General features: G+C 47.4%; 1 protein-coding gene across 1 annotated transcript; it reads right to left on the minus strand.

Annotated features, from left to right (window-relative positions):
• Positions 1–451: 451 nt before the first annotated feature.
• On the minus strand, positions 452–6,534 carry TMIGD1 (transmembrane and immunoglobulin domain containing 1). Its single transcript, XM_063296086.1, has 6 exons — positions 6,423–6,534; positions 5,749–6,027; positions 5,068–5,346; positions 3,688–3,791; positions 2,554–2,591; positions 452–620 (listed from the first exon to the last, which is right to left on the minus strand). The coding sequence occupies exons 1-6, from the start codon at positions 6,484–6,486 to the stop codon at positions 617–619; spliced, it is 768 nt and encodes a 255-aa protein (XP_063152156.1). The 5' UTR covers positions 6,487–6,534; the 3' UTR covers positions 452–616.
• Between the last annotated feature and the right edge of the window lie 6,885 nt (positions 6,535–13,419).

Below are 13,419 nucleotides of genomic sequence, written 5' to 3' on the forward strand. Positions count from 1 at the left end.
GATCTGCCTCAATCAATGAGATCTCTGTCTTCTCTCAGACTCTGTTCATTTAGCAGATTCTGCTTTCCCCTCTGAAAAGATTATTTATTGCCCCCAAATCACAAACATCTGCCCAACAGCCATTTCACTAATGTCTACGCCATTCTACAAAGATGGAAAGTGGCTCCTGGCAGCAGCTAACTTTATCTCACCAGAGGCTGGCAGATGACCAAGTCTTACTGCTAGAATGATCCTTTCCGGGTCTGTTTTGAAACTTTCTGAGGAGACGAAATGTAGAATTAATTAAGGGCCTATTATATATACGTATTAGTCAGCCACTCATTACCAAACCCATTTTAACAACTCAGTATTTCTTAAAAGTGGTGATGCCACAGGCCTGAAGGCAACATGGAAATCAGCTCTTGGTTAATTGTTTACGAAGTCTTTTGAAAGCTACAGTAAGCCAAACATATAAAGGAGTGTCTGCTTGAGAGTGGAAAGTGGATAGTATTCTAAGGTATAAATCAAAGCAATGTTTCAACTGCGGCCATGCTAAGAATTTCCTTGGTAACAGGAAGGATTTGCAATCTGAAGTAACCCAGGATGCCTCTGAAGTTGCTCTGAGATAAGAATTCCTTCACCTGAAAAGAAAAAAAAAAGGGAAAAGTATTCAAATAACTCAATGCCGGCAATAGAATAAACAAAGGAACAAAAATGATTCTGGCTGATTCCTGGGCACTAAGATAATAAATACAGCCAGTATAGCATGGGATGAGTCCAGAGCCTCAACCTTCATTCTAGCACTACCAGAAATTAATTAAAGCAATTTATAATGGCTGCCCATCTCACACTGTGACGCTGGGCAGCAAACAGGAAATGAAAACCAAAAACGACAAAAACAACATGATTAAAAAAAATGAAATTTCAGCCACAATCTGCCAATAGATCATGGGGCGGAGATCCAAACCATCATTTTGTTTTACAGTCAGGGAAAAACCTCAACCTCAAAGCAACCCACCGACAGGATTTCTGGCTCGGGAAGCTGTTTCCAGAGAGGGCATGACTCCCGGGTCCCACGAGATGGCATTCCTTAACGGGAGGGACTTGGGGCACGCCCTCCCCACTGGTTCTGGCAGGGCGAGCCAAAACGAGCGTAGACCGGCAGCCCCACAAACAGCCTGGCCTTGAGCCAGGTAGAAATCCTGGGTCAAACGGGCTGGTAGCACTTCTAGGCTTCTGAGTCTGCCACACCCTCCTTCCACAAGTGCCACTTGCCACTTGCCATGTACAGAGAGGCCTCATCTTAAAATACAGGCCTCTTCCTGGCTCATTGTGGGCTTTCTTCTTAACTGTAACATGGATTGGCCCGCACAGGAACAGTGACGTGGACACCCCTATGGGCAAGGCAGTGCCCACCGGAATAGTGGCCCAAAGGGGTCTGTGGGTGATGGATTCCAAATTTCTTCTCCTTGCCAAAAAGGATGGCTTTCCCCCCATTCTCTTTTGGCAAGGCCCACCGCCCAAATATGCTGGACCACAACTCCCATGCTTCCCAACAGGTCCTGACTGGGGAAAGCAATAGCGATCCATCACGAATCATAGAAAAACATTCTAAGTGTGGGTTCCCCTTAAATCAACATGTCCCAGCAGACATTAGACAGCCATCACCCTGAGGGGCTTGTTTGGAGTCTGGCACAGCTGGGCTTCGCGGCCTTGATGGCACCTTCTGATTCTAGGGTTGCGCTCTATGATCTACAGGTAGTCCTCGACTTATAACCATTCGTTTAGCAACTATTTTAAGTTACAACAGTGTTGAAAGAAGTGACTTGCGACCAGTCCTCACACTTACGACCGTCGCAGCATCCCTCCAGTCACGTGAATGTGATTCAGGTGCTTGGCAACCTTTATGCCTTTACGACGGTTGTCGCATCCTGCAGTCATGTGATCGCCATTTGCGACCTTCCCAGCTGGCTTTTGACAAGCAAAGTCAATGGGGAAGCTGGCTGGGAAGGTCGCAAGTCAGTCACGTGATGTCTCACTTAACGACCACAGCAAAAAAGGTAGTAAAATTGGGTGTGGTCATGTGATGCCTCACTTAACAACTACATCACTTAATGACAAATTTTCCAGTCCCTATTGTGGTCGCAAGTTGAGGACTACCTGTATGAATGTACCTGAAGGGCTTAAGCTGGGGAAGGTTGCTTTGCAAGAAGAAAAACGGGAAAGGTGGAAATGTGCCATTCAGAGACCACAGCCCAAAGCTCATTTCCCGAGCTACGTTAGCTTAAATGGATCTGGCTCACAAGGTGCAACCTGGAGATGAAGTTCTGTTCAATTCCCAAACTCTTCAGGAGGAGGACTGGCCAGTGGCAGTGTTACTAATATGTGGGATATAACGTATATGGATAACTAGCAATCATTAATAAATTAGTAGAAAGGTGCTTTTCTACTTTGGGCATCAAAGCGTCACTGCAGATTCTGCCTGCAGGACAGGAATGCAGGGCCCGATTACATTATCTTGACTGTTTTTTCCTGAAAAGCCGATGAATAAGAACTAATATCAAAGATACTTACAGTGCAGTTTGGCTTGGAGAGTCAGTTTTCTTGAAACACTTTAACAGAAAGTGAAAATGAATGAATGAATGAAAGAAAGAAAGAAAGAAAGAAAGAAAGAAAGAAAGAAAGAAAGAAAGAAGAGTAAATACGTGCTACTTGTCCATTTCTAGACACGTGCACATTCCGATAATGTTGTTGGCACAATGTCCAGGTTATCCACTTAGGATGGGTGTGTTGACCTGGGCTTTTGTTCAAGCTGGCAGGATAATTACCCTATGCCAGCCTCCCCTCCCCTCCCCTCCCCTTCCCGGCAGCCGGAAATGGTCTGTGGCCCAAAATTTTTGAGGGCTGACTTTAAGACTACCATCTGTGGCTTCAGGTTCCCCTTAGCCCGAGGCCCTTATGAAACGGCGTGGGTGGCAGCCATTTCGCTCTCTGCCACTCCTCCACGCAGATGTGACACAGAAGCGGAGCAACCGCACCAAGGCAATTATCTACCTGAACGCACTGCATTCTTGCAGGAAGGCAGCAGCAATTAGGCAAGACAACCTTGGGACATCAGCCTGACGGCAGCTCTTTCCTGCTGGGCGGGTGGCTGAATGAGGGCACGGGGACCCAGGCAAGAGCAGCGCCTCCTGCCAGCTAAGCCAAGTTAGAAGGTCGCTCCCCAGAGGCATTTTCTTGGAGGAACGTGGCTTTCGAAAGCAATAAGACCACCAAATGGCACCTTGGTCATGTGCAGGCTCCCAGAAGATACAAAATTTACGGCTGAAGGAAATCAGCATCTCACCAGAAACGGCCACCTCTTAAAAACAGGAAAAAGCACCCCTGGGCTTTTCACAGCACTGCTCTTCTCCATTACATCCCCACGCAGCGGCAAACACTAAATTTCGGCATGTGGAAGAGAACGGCCACGTCCCATTACAATAAAGCACACCTCAGGAGGTGCATCTTTTGTTTTAATCCAGTTTGTGTAGGCTTGGGACTTCAGCCTTGCAAAGCTGTTGCCAATTAAAGGGGGAAAAAAACATTTCTACCCGTTTTCCCCCAAGTTCTACACGTTTCTTTTTTTTCTTCTTCCTCTTGGCTGGGTTTCAAGCCTCACGGTTCAAGATTTCTGAACGGGTCAGAGCAATCTCAGGCCCTTCCTACCTTTACAATCTTCTCTCGTCGGACCACAAGGGCAAAGAGGGCTGTCAGCGAAATCACCACGGCTGCAGCAATGACGGCTTCGGTGGGGAAGGGCAGTTTTCTCTCTGGGGGTGGAAGGAAAAAAAGCCACGGTGGTATCACACGGGAAAAGCTAGACTCACAGTGTTTCTCAACCTTGGCCACTTGGAGATGGGTGGACTTCAACTCCCAGAATGCCCCAGCCGGCATGGGCTTTGCTGAGAACTCTGGGCTGCCATCCATTTATGTGGCGAGAGCCCTAGTTGGAGAAGGTTGCAGTCAAGGTTATCTAGCTCAGGCTGGGTAAGTAACCAAGGCATGAAAGACACACTGCCCTGAATTTGCTAATACCCTTTACTAGTCCCACTCTGCAATGTCAGCTTGCAAGAACATTCCCACAAGTCACTCCCGCCTCTTGGATACTAACCTAAGAAGAACTGGGCCACGAATTAGTTGGAAGGTATTAAAAAGGATTTTAAGAAAAGCTCCTTTCAACCCCAACTCCTGGCAACTGCCTGGACCAGTCCCTGCAGTTTTCTTGGCAAGATTTGAGGAAGTGGTTTGCCCTGGCGTTCTTCTTCGTGGGGCTGAGAGGGAGTGACGGGCCCAAAGTCACCCAGCCAGCTTTCATACCTAAGGCAGGACTAGAACTCACAGTCTCCCGGTTTCTAGCCTGGTGCCTTTAACCATCAGACCAAACTAGCTCTCAAAAGTGGCTCAGTTGCCCAATATATGCATTTAGAAATCCTGGCCTTCACAGCATGAATGGGAATCCAGTGAGAATCCAGCCTGCAGAATCTGCAAAAGATAATCCTCACCTGTGCCAACCCAGGTGGGAAGGAAGGATTGGGAGACCAGAAAACTATCTGGAGAAATTGGAAAAGGATTATTATGATGTGTGGTTAAGGACTGGATTCAGGCCATATGTAATTTATCCGTTTTTGAAAAGGCAAACTTTTTGGCTAACCCAAAATGATGCAAATTGCCTTTGGCACAGGTATCATGGTATTTTACTACAACAGGTTTATTCTTTTAAGTTTGAAATCTTAATATATTGTTTAATATTTGAAACGAAGTGATACACGGTGGTTCTAGGCTTAGATTGTTTAGAATTATATTTTCCCTTTTTTGTTTCCCTAGTTATTCTCTGCCATTAATACATTTTATGTAGTTTGCTTTTGTACTTTTTTGGTAGGTATGGGAGGGGTGGGCTATTGCTGTGTGTTTCTTTCTTAAATCTATAATAAATACTGTTTTTGAAAAAAGGAAAGATTGGGAGACAAAGGCAGGCTTATGGTAAGAAGCCTTGCTGGCTGAGCCCCAGACCCCCATGAACAGGGCCAGGTGTGTCATCGCAGTTACCTGTGATTACCAGGTGGAAGTCTTTACGGCTTATTCCATGCGGAGAGACAGCCGCGCACGTGTATATTCCTTCATCCGACTGTTGGACGTGCTTAATGGTCAGCTGGAACAGCTCACTGGTCTGGTGAACCCAGTGGTGGGACTCCTCCAGGCCCAGGATCTGGTTGTCCTTGTACCAGGTAAGCTCAGCAGGGGGGTTGGCTTTGACATGGCAACTGAGCGTCGCATCCCACTCTCCGGGGATGGCGGGAGGGTCTTCTCCGCTTAGGATGGGGGCGTCTGTTGGAGCACCAGCACAAGGGTCAGCGAAGACAACACAGGTTCTTCTGCAGCTGCCTTTGACACCAGCCTCTGCCCACCACCACCCGGAACAGCCCCAATAAGTACAGAAGTGGGAGCAGCAGTGGGTCCCAGAAGTGTATTTTCCCAGTGGGTCCCATTTGTATTTTCCCAGTGGGAAAATACAAATAATTACAAAGATTTCAATCAGATCCAAATATCAGAGAGGGGACAACTTTTTGGCCAACTTCATTCATTCATTCATTCATTTATTTATTTATTTATTTTGTCCCCGTCCATCTCCTCCCACCGGGGGACTCTTGCTGGGTAGGGAACCCGGCCTCCAAGCCCAGGGCAACAGGACCCCCTCCCTCCTCCAGACCCCGGTGGCCAACCACTCACACGTGACATTGAGCCGCACAGAGATCTGGATGGATTTGTCCCGGGCCAGCTGGCAGGTAAAAGACACGCCGTTGTCCTCCTCCATGACGGGGGAGATGCAGATGTTGCTGGCGTTGGCTCTGTTCCCCTCCTGCAGGCCGACGGTCCCGTCTCCTCGCAGCCAAAGCAATTCCTCTTCCTGGTGGTGGTCCCAAACGGTGCACCAGAGCGACTGGGTCTGGCCCGGCTTGGTTGCCAGCTGGAAGTCAGCCGTGTTGGAGTTGATGGCCAGATGAACGCCTGAGGGGAGGAAGGGGTTGCCCAGGGTTACCCATAGTGGGTCCCACGAAGAACTAGCATTTTAGGAACAGAAAGGCAGCATCTCTCTTCGTAGCTGTTCCAAACATCAGTGATTCCAGACCAGTGCTTCTCAACCTTGGCAACGTTAAGGTGTGTGGACTTCAACTCCCAGAATTCATGGCTGGCTAGGGAATTCTGGGAGTTGAAGTCCGCACACCTTAACGTTGCCAAGGTTGAGAAGCACTGTCCCAGACAGAGAGCAGAAACGACTTACAAACCCCACTTCGCATACCCAGAGTCCCTCTAATAACTGGCTCGTTTATTTGTTTTATTTTTCAGATTTCTATCCCTGCCCGTTCTCCCCCCAAAGGAGATGGATGCGGCAGTCTGCTTACCTGTGACAGCACACGGCACAAGCGCTACAACGAACAGGAATGTTGGGTAAATGATGCCCTGCATTTCCCACGCACGCTGCCCGGAGCCCTGAGGTGGAAAACAGACAAGAGGGAGCCGCTTATTCCCTCCGTGGAGTTTAAGGGGCTCCCCAAAACCACCCACAGCCATCTTCCCCGGCCACAGAGAAAATTGGACCGGTCGAAGCAGAGAAGGGCTTGGACTGGTCCCATTTTCATCCCGGGAAACGATCTGCAGATAAATTCCACAGGCTGCTGTCTTCCAGGACACGGTGCCCTCCACAGGAGTCCCATTTTTTTCTGTGTCTCCCACCCAGCACCCAGCACCCACTCTATGTCTTCCACCCACCCTCACCCAGCACCCACCCTAGGCCTCCTCCCAGCACCCTCGGGCTATCCAAGCGGGCACTGTTGTAGATCACAGGCACTGCCGGTCACTTGTCTGTAAAAGGAGAGGCAGCTGCGACTTCCCGGCTTTTTTATAGGCGACCCAGTTATATGACTTTATTGCAGTGCGTGGAGAAGTGAGTCAGGCGTGCTGAGTTCAAGGTGTCACCCGTTTCAAGGACTTTCTGGGTAAACACTCGGTGCTCCTCCAAAGAGGCAGCTGGATAGGACTGTTACTGCTTTATGGGCCTGGTTGGGAGAATGAGTAACGAGCTTCACTTCACGCTGGGTTAACAGGACTGCTTTTGACCTGGTGGGCAGCAAGAAACCTTCTTACAGATTGACCTTTATCATCCGAAGAGGACTAGAAGCTTAACAGAATGAGCGCAGAGGGGTGAATCTGACAGAGCTCTCCAAAGTCCTGCTTCGGAAGAGCCCAAGACCTCAGCTGTAGGATGCTCGTAGTCTACAGATCTCCCTGCCTCTTAGCTTCAGTGAAGTCGAATCTGAATCCAGTAATTTGCCTCCCCTGCCAGGCCACAGAGCCCCGCACGCCACGAAAAGCATTCGACCTCTGTTCCCACCGCCGCAACCACAAGCAGATACATACAGCGGAAACAGCGGTGAAAGGCTCATTCTAACCACAGGCCGAGCAACAGATGGGGGTCTTTTTCCTTTATGAGTTTGGATTCGTGCATGCCTCACATAAGAATAATTAAGAATGATTTATATAAACTTGTAGGCCACCCAACTCTCAATGACTCTGGGCAGCTCGCAACCACCAAAGAAATTACAATAAAACATAAAACATAAAAAAAAAAGAGGTATAAGCATATTTAAACGAAACACGCCAGAATTCTCAGTAAGAATAAAAGCTCAAGGACACCTGAGACAATGTTGCTGGGCTCCTGCAAGCCGGACCCTCATCCTTCAGCCGACCCACCTCTGCAAGGTTCTGGGCGCCACTGACGAAGCCGGCAGCTGCTGAAGGTACCCCCAGCCCATCTGCAGCTGGGGACGGCATTTCACTCGGTTGATGGTGTTATGTTTCCCTTGGGGTTTTAGACATCAACATCTTAATGCCCTGACTTGATGGCATTTAAGCAATCAATATTTGTATGATTATTTAAATTGCTTGTTTTTTAATGTTACATTAAACATGGTTTAATGTTACTAAGTTTTTTCAGTGTAAACTCTTTGGAAGTGACCTGCTTTGGCACGGCATGATGGAAAAATGGAAACAAAGGGACGAGGAGGGGGTTTGTGCTCAGTGGGGGGCACCGGGCCAGATCCAGATGCTCTGGAGGGAAGCAGCCAGGAAAAATGAGCAATGGAACACCCACCTCTCCAAAATTGATCCCGGCTCTTGAGAAGGGGGAAATGGTTTCCTTCGGCCAACTTTTATTATTGCTAAATGCTCACCCCATCTGCTTGTATAAATAGCCAAGATAGCTTACAACCGTTTAAAAAAACACTAAGTAGAAAGAATGTCAAATCAGTACAATTAAATTCAAAATCATCAAACTCAGCAGTTCAAAGCTCGGTGATAGAGATGCATTTTAGGCATTTTCTGGATGTTGTTGGAACAGGAATCTGATGCAGCTCTTCAGGGACCAGATGCCACAGCCTGGGAGTCACACAGAAGGTGGCCTTGGTCCGCCGTCCAGAGAGCTGAGCTCCTGGCGATGCTGGGTCTTCAGAAAAGTCTCTCCTACTATCTAATCAGGCTGGCAGATCCACAGCCAGGGAGGCAGTCTCTCCAATAAGTCTGACTTGGCTGATAATGAAGCCGTCAATACACTTTAATTTTGTGGCTGCACCACTTCGGAATGGAGATGGCCACTAGAGGGAGCAGCAGGACAGGATTTGGGATTGCCCTTTTGAAACCAGTTTTAATCGCTAAAGCTACTCCCACCTTTGCAGGTGAGCATGAAATTGCAATGCTGGGTTGTCCTGTTATCAGGTAGTTTCGGTTTTTTCCTCAGATCACAGGGAACCTGACCTTTTCATTAAAACAGGGAACGAGCACTGCTTCTTCTTGTGCAGATGACTTCTGCGTTGCAAACAGGGTGAGCGAACCACCCATGGAAAGCTTTCGGACAGTGTTTTTCAAACTTGGCAAATTGAAGACGAGTGGACTTCAACTCCCAGAATCCCCCCGCCAGCACGTTGGCTGGGGAATTCTGATAGTTGAAGTCCACCCGTCTCGAATTTGCCAAGTTTGAAAAAACACAGCTTTAGGACAATAAATCAGAGTTTGGAGCCACGATCTTTTTCTTGGCTTATTGAAGTGGGTGAATGGAAATATAATGGCTTGTTTGAGGTTTCCTGGTTTATTCCTGGTTTGCTTTTGTGCTCTGCCCAAGCTGCTGAAGAACTCAGGGGTACAGAGCCCAAGAACTAGCGAAACATGGCTCCTCTGCAAATCTCACCCAGCACACGTTCCATACAGCCAAAACCAACCAAAGCATACTGCAGCTTCGAATAATGTATGAATGATTTGCAGTGCTCCAAATCACCTGGAAAAGTGCACTGAAGTCCCATTCATAATTTGCAACAAAGAGCAATGATTGGGTGTGCTACAAAGGAGAATAGAAGCCATGTGCCTGGAAGCCACCCATGTAGCCTCATGGCAGCCAGGAATCTGGTCTAAGGACAACAGTACTTTCACAATGCTTCTAGAAAATATTTCACATTCATTACTGCCATTACCTTTTTAACTGCAAGCTGCCTTGAAACTCTCCAATCTGGTGGCCTTGCAAATCTCATAAATTATCATTATTACCACCTTTTTATCTATGAATGGCAAAGAGCCAGTGCTTTGTCTCCTGCTGGAAGCAATTCTAAAATAGCCGGTATTTTAAAATAAGGCATTCCAGATTCCAGGTGACACTCGTAAGCTTAAGCGTTGATGGCCGTAGTGTGAAAACTCAAGTCAGTTCCATGAAAATCAGGTGACTCAAAGAATTCAAAGGAAAGGTAAACCTGCCGTATCTTTAGGTCTCCCGTGGGAACGCAATTGCGCAATTCAACAGAAAGATTAGATTTGTGCCCTTTGTCTTGAAGCATCTGGCAACGGCCAGTATGGAAAACCTGCGTGAATCAACTGCCCTGTAACAGCTTATATTACCTCCAAGTTTTTTTTACAGGAATTATGATCTTAGCTAGAAGGACTCTCAGAAGAGATGGCATATTGCTCTCTTACCAATTATAAAAAATAAAAGAATCCCTGTCCTCAGGGTCATGATCTGAAAGAACACACAACACAGGAAGAGAAAAGGATGATGCATTGAGAGCAAACTTAAATTTAATTCTTAAAGTTATAAAATTCTTAGATGGACCTGCTGTTCAAGCGCAGCTGTGGAAGTTTATTTCCTTATTGATGGTACTTATATATAGGCGTGTGCCAAGCAGTTTACAATATAAAGCTATTGGTTGAGCAGGGTAGTGAGCCTGTTCGTTCCTTGTCATTCCAGCAATCACCAAAAAAGGCAGGGGGCTGAGAAGATGCCCACCCAGAAACATTATTGTTATTATATTTTGAATTTCGTCACCATCCATCTCACTCAAAGAGCGACGCTGGGTGGTTTACAATAAAACCAGAAAAAATCATTACACTAAAATACAATAAAAACAATGTTCTTAAATAAAAATATATAATCCAAGATATAGGTGTTAAAAAGTTCTTGATCTACGGGAGCATCTTCGGGGTGCCAACCACCCCCAGGGTTGGTTATCCCCCCTCCCGCCCCACGCGAGACGGCAGAGCCAGGACTTTGCCCCCTTCCGGAAGGCCCTGGGAGAGAGGGGGCCCGCCTCTCCTCTGGGGGGAGAGTGTTCCACAGGGCGGGGGCCACGGCAGAGGAGGCTCCCTTCCTGGGACCTGCCAATTGACAGTCTCTCACGGACAGGGTCCGTAACGTGCCCTCTGTGCCTGACCGGGTGGGACGGTCCCTCAGGTATCTGCTGCTTTTCCTATAGCAACTGGAACTAACAGCCCCTGCAGAGAAGGGCCTGGGCCAATCCAGTGGATAAAAACAGAAATCAGGGGAGGTGGCAGCTCTTTGCCATCAGTGCCTTCCTCCCTCTTGCAGTTCCAGGCCAAGAGGCAGAGGCCAGGTTTGGAACTGGGGATGAAAGCCGAGCACGTCTCAGACCTTTTCTCACCAACATAACACACCGAAAGGAATGAATTAATCCTTGGGGGTCACAACTGGTGCAACACTGAAAGCTTAACGGGACTGAAAGGAAAGGTGATCTAGAAGGTGGTAAGTGGAAGAAAAGCTACGTTTCCACATCCTACCCTCCCCCCTCAGATCTCGTTTCAAACAGGTGTAAAGGGCAAAGATTACATGATGTCTTGGCAGGGGCCAACACAGTTTCCCAAAACTAAGGAGGCACACATGCGGAATTTCCCCTTGCCAACTCTAGCCAAACCCGAGGGTGCACTTAATTCCACCTTGAAAAACTATGTCTTCAGCGCAGGGTTTCTCAACCTCAGCCGTTTTAAAACGGCCGAGGTTGAGAAACATTGCTTCAGCCTGTCAATGCGGAGATGCAACGACATAACGGCAACAATGCAACTGAGTCTAAATGGGTTTCGCACCTGCTTGGGCTTTGTTACTCTCAAAGGCCTTGGAGCCAAATCAAAAGGAAACACAGGCACAGGGAAACTGCTTTCTTTCTTTCTTTGATTGATTGATTGATTTCTATAGCTGCCCATCTCAACAAGTGACTCTGGGCGGCTTCCATGTTATGAAGCTGCTCTGTCCTGGCTTCTGAGTGGCTTTAGGGAGAACGGGTTCCCACACGGGTGTATCTCCCCTTGGGAGTCCTACGTCGGGGAACGCTGGAGGGAAGCCAGGGCAGCCGGCCACCCTCTTGGCTGTATAAACACAAGGTCCATGATCCAAGGAACGGGCCTGCATTTCAGCTTGAAGTGGGTCGCTTATGGCATTAGCCCCGCCCTGCAGAGAAATTCCACAGGGGTCAATGCCGCCTGCCACTCCTGCACGCCTTCCTTGATTTCATAACGTTACTGAAATCGCTCTCAGGGACGTTTCTGCAGAATGAAGGTGGGAGAGAATCTACTTCCAGACCTCTTGCTGTCCATTGGTTATCCCCGGCTGGCATCAGCTCATTGCAGAGAAGACTGTAGAGACGAGCCTTTTAGCTTCCTCTTGGATATCCAATCTGAGTGAAAAATGGGATATACTGGCAGGATGAGCACAGATTTTATTTATTTTATTTATTACTCAAATTTAGCCACCGCCCATCTCCCACAGAAAAGGGACTCTTGGGTTGACAGATATATAAACTGAATAAATAATAAATAAATATGTCAAACCATTCTGCATTCCTTTGGGGACTGGTGGTTGTTTTTGCCTGTTTCTATGATTTGTACCCAAGAGAGCCAGCTTGGTGCGGTGGTTACGGCTCCAGGCTAGAAACTCCTGACTTGGGCACGACGCCAGCAGTCGACAGGGGTCAACACGGACTCACAGGCACAAGAATAAAAATTGAACCCAAGAGCATGATGCTTCTTTGAGAATAACAGAATGCAATTTTTTAAAAAAAATACTACCAGGCATTAGCTCACGTGCAACTTAATGCTTTGTGAAAGTTACGGTGTTTTGTTTTGGTTTTTTTTAAATTGGCCTTTGGTACCAGTACACAAGGCAGATTTATTCATTTATATTTATTTATATTTCAAATTTAGTCACCACCCACCTCACTCAAAGAGGGACTCGGGGGGGTTTACAATAAATTTCAGATCCTGAAAATAAGGTAGTTTCTTTTCCAAACTCTTTTGTTGTTTATTCGTTTAGTTGCTTCCGACTCTTCGTGACTTCATGGACCAGCCCACGCCAGAGCTTCCCGTCGGTCGTCAACACCCCCAGCTCCCCCAGGGATGAGTCCGTCACCTCCAGAATATCATTCATCCACCTTGCCCTTGGTCGGCCCCTCTTCCTTTTGCCCTCCACTCTCCCCAGCATCAGCATCTTCTCCAGGGTGTCTTGTCTTCTCATTATGTGGCCAAAGTACTTCAGTTTTGCCTTTAGTATCATCCCCTCAAGTGAGCAGTCTGGCTTTATTTCCTGGAGGATGGACTGGTTTGATCTTCTGGAAGTCCAAGGCACTCTCAGGATTTTCCTCCAACACCACAGTTCCAAAGCATCGATCTTCCTTCGCTCAGCCTTCCTTATGGTCCAACTCTCGCAGCCATACGTTACTACGGGGAACACCATTGCTTTAACGATGCGGACCTTTGTTGTCAGTGTGATGTCTCTGCTCTTGACTATTTTATCGAGATTTGTCATTGCTCTTCTCCCAAGGATTAAGCGTCTTCTGATTTCCTGATTGCAGTCAGCATCTGCAGTAATCTTCGCACCTAGAAATACAAAGTCTTTCACTGCTTCTACATTTTCTCCCTCTATTTGCCAGTTATCGATCAAGCTGGTTGCCATAATCTTGGTTTTTTTGAGGTTTAGCTGCAAGCCAGCTTTTGCACTTTCTTCTTTCACCTTCATCATAAGGATCCTCAGTTCCTCTTTGCTTTCAGCCATCAAAGTGGCATCCTCTGCATATCTGA

This window comes from Candoia aspera, chromosome 1 (genome assembly GCF_035149785.1).
Source record: "Candoia aspera isolate rCanAsp1 chromosome 1, rCanAsp1.hap2, whole genome shotgun sequence".
NCBI classification, from domain to species: domain Eukaryota; kingdom Metazoa; phylum Chordata; class Lepidosauria; order Squamata; family Boidae; genus Candoia; species Candoia aspera.

Bases quoted from the DNA above. Each gene is read 5' to 3' on its own strand.
- TMIGD1 (XM_063296086.1), bottom strand. From the start codon at position 6,486: ATGCAGGGCATCATTTACCCAACATTCCTGTTCGTTGTAGCGCTTGTG. The intron at 6,028-6,422 runs GTAAGCAGACTG...TCCTCCCCTCAG, and splicing joins TGTGCCGTGTGCTGTCACAG to GCGTTCATCTGGCCATCAAC. The intron at 3,792-5,067 runs GTAACTGCGATG...TTCCACCCCCAG, and splicing joins CTTCCACCTGGTAATCACAG to AGAGAAAACTGCCCTTCCCC.